This window comes from Hippopotamus amphibius, chromosome 12 (genome assembly GCF_030028045.1).
Source record: "Hippopotamus amphibius kiboko isolate mHipAmp2 chromosome 12, mHipAmp2.hap2, whole genome shotgun sequence".
Lineage (NCBI taxonomy): Eukaryota > Metazoa > Chordata > Mammalia > Artiodactyla > Hippopotamidae > Hippopotamus > Hippopotamus amphibius.
In genome coordinates this window covers 82,143,959-82,147,037 of record NC_080197.1, presented here as the reverse complement: position 1 = coordinate 82,147,037, position 3,079 = coordinate 82,143,959, and the positions used below count along the sequence as shown (strand labels likewise).

The window sequence follows — 3,079 nt, the reverse complement described above, 5'->3', positions numbered from 1 at the left end:
AAAGAAATGGAGGTATATGAACACCTGCCAAAGAATTCAAAATAACTATCATAAATATGATCAATGAGTTCAGAAAAATGGCAGTGTTTGTTTTAGTTTTATTGCATTTATTCTGAATTTTTTAATATAAATATTTGCTAAAAATGATAGAGATGTGAATTCTATAAATAATACACAACATCACAATCAATATCTTGAAAATATGCACTAAATTTCACAAAGTATAAAGCTCTACATTTAAAGTGCAATGCACTAGTACATATTATCTCTTTGGACTGAATTTAGTGTACTTTAATACAGAATACGTAGATTCTTTAAACCTTAAGAAATTATCAAATTTCATCTTGAAAATACACAAGAAATTACTAATTTTGAAAATTTACAGTTGAAGTACAGAGTGATATCATATATATCTTTTTAGGGATTGACATGAACAGAATTAAAACTATTTTTACTTCATGCTATAAACTATGTCATAATGAAATACATTTCATTCACAGGAAATTCTGTAGGATAAATAACATTTACCATATTTTTAAAAGTCAATAAACAATGCATTAGAGAAATTTAGGCATGGCAGTGGAAGAAACAAACTGGGAACTGTTGTGTGGGATATAAAGAGACAATAAAGAACAAGCATAGTTAAACAGATACTTAGGAATTTCAAGATTTAACCTAATTGCTCTTTAAAGTGTCCCTTATTTTTGACCAAAAAAAAGTCATTTATTGGCAGAAAATACTGCTTTATAGACCATGTCTTTGAAGGCTTGTTTTACTTGTTGGTTTCTCAGGGTGTAAATGAAGGGGTTCAGCATGGGGGCAACAGAGGTATTGAGAAGAGCTACTCCTTTTGTCAGTGATGCCTTTTCTTTGGCTGAGGGATTAGCATACATGAATATACAGCTTCCATAGGAGATGGAAATGACAATCATGTGAGAGGAACAAGTGGAAAAGGCCTTTTTTCTCTGACTGGCAGATGGGATTCTCAAAATAGTCCTGATAATGTACACATAAGACAAAATCACTAATGCCAAGGTGAATAGCAAACTAACCAAAGCAAAGTAAAAGCCCATTACTTCCAGGAGCCATGTATCTGAGCAAGACAACTGTAAAAGGGGGAAATAGTCACATGCAAAGTGATCAATGACATTGGAAGCACAGTAATCCAGCTGGAGGAGAAGCATAAGGGGTGGGAAAATGGTCAGAAACCCGCCCAGCCATGCGCAGAACACAAGCAGGCTGCAGAGTTTCCTGCTCATGATGGTTGTGTAATGAAGGGGCTTGCAGATGGCAACATAGCGGTCATAGGACATGGCGGTTAGAATGTAAAATTCAGTCACCCCCATGAAAATAAAGAAAAAGAGTTGGGCTGCACAACTGTTGTAAGAAATAGTCTTATCCCTGGTGATAATTGCCCTCAGAAATCTAGGGATACATACAGTAGTAAAGGAGATTTCTAAGAAAGAGAAGTTTCGGAGGAAGAAATACATTGGCGTCTGGAGATGGGAGTCCACCAGGGTTAGCGTGATGATAGTGAGGTTTCCAGTGACACTTAGTATATACGTGATCAATAAAAAGAGGAAAATCACAATCTGAAGGGCAGGATCATCAGAAAGGCCTAGGAGGACAAACTCTCTGATCGCTGTGTGGTTCATTTCTCTCTCTCTCTTTTTCTCCTTTTTCCTTCTTTTAAATATTTTTAGGTGGAAAGTGTATTAAAGGGAAGAGATAAGAGATATAGTTCATTGTGATCAATATCATCATCAATACAATTCTAAAACATCCTCTATAATTCATGCCGATATTATTTTTTGACTATCTTATTTGCATTATATCTTAAAATGTATTTGTGAGTCCTGCTTTATATACTCCTTCTCTTATTCTAAATTAGGCAGGAGAAGTTAGGAAATCTTCATACAATGTCACATTGTTGAGAGATGAGAAATAAAATCGATACTTTTTGCTTTGTCCAACTTATGCAAATCATTGTATTTTTGTTGAAACAATCATATAAAATATATTTTTTTTTCTTTTTTCTGTGATGTATGTATTAGAAGATACTATCACCTAAAAACAGAAATGGATGATCTCACTTCCATCAAAAGATAAAACTGAAACTTTGAAGACTAAAGTATCAACCCATTACTTTTTATGAAACAAGAAATCAATTAATGATTTTCTTAGCAAATAAAATAACATTTTAAATGTTTAATGATTAATTAATTTAATTACTAATTTTCTTTTAGTATTACTATCTATGGATGTAATTATCAAGGTAATATGAGAACATTCTATGCATATTGCATATGTATTTACAACAAAATGGAATAAATTACCTAATTATTTTATTTAATAGAGAACACATTCCCTGACTCAATGATTTGTCTTATAATTCCATTAAAATCATTAATGTTTGACATCTATAATTTGCTAGCAATGTATAGATAGAAACCCTTTTAATATTGAGCTTAAAAGGATATGCAGTACTTATCTACTTTTCACTTTGCACTGAAACACAAATTGAAAAGTAACTACTTGCCTCAAATTTTAGCAGCTCTGTCACTCAGATTGTAGCCCAGTGCATTTTCCATTTGAACATCCTTGTTTCTCAGCCATTAAGCTTTATGAAAAAATGGTTTTGTTCCCTTGTAGTTCTGCCCCACTTTTATCTTTTGCATGAAGACAACTGATACAAAAGGATATTCCAGAAGTGTATAGGAAAACCTCTTTTATTCATCTTAACTTCTTCAGTTAATACCCACCTCTACTGGGTATACCATTCTGTGTACTTAGTTTGCTAAAATTATGAGAGCTACCTTCTCCCTCTTTCAGATATTCGCATTTCTGCTGTGAACAATAGACTGCAAAATCATTGCTTCTTCTGTCAGACACAAGCAAAAGTCATATCAATCAAATTTGACTAAATCTTCTCTTTTATGATGACTCAAGGGAAATAGCTCAGGAAATAAGAACAGAATGTCAGAAGCCTTAAGAAGATGTGGAAATGCACTATCATCCTCTTCTATAATGTTGGTCTAGAAGTTTAAGGGAGCAATATTTAAAGAGAGAACTTCAAGGG

At 33.1% G+C, this 3,079-nt stretch overlaps 1 protein-coding gene across 1 annotated transcript; it reads right to left on the bottom strand.

Annotated features, from left to right (window-relative positions):
- Positions 1-719: 719 nt before the first annotated feature.
- LOC130833118 (olfactory receptor 6C3) lies at positions 720-1,655 on the bottom strand. The gene has a single exon (XM_057702398.1). It carries the CDS (start codon positions 1,653-1,655, stop codon positions 720-722), a length of 936 nt encoding a protein of 311 aa, XP_057558381.1.
- Between the last annotated feature and the right edge of the window lie 1,424 nt (positions 1,656-3,079).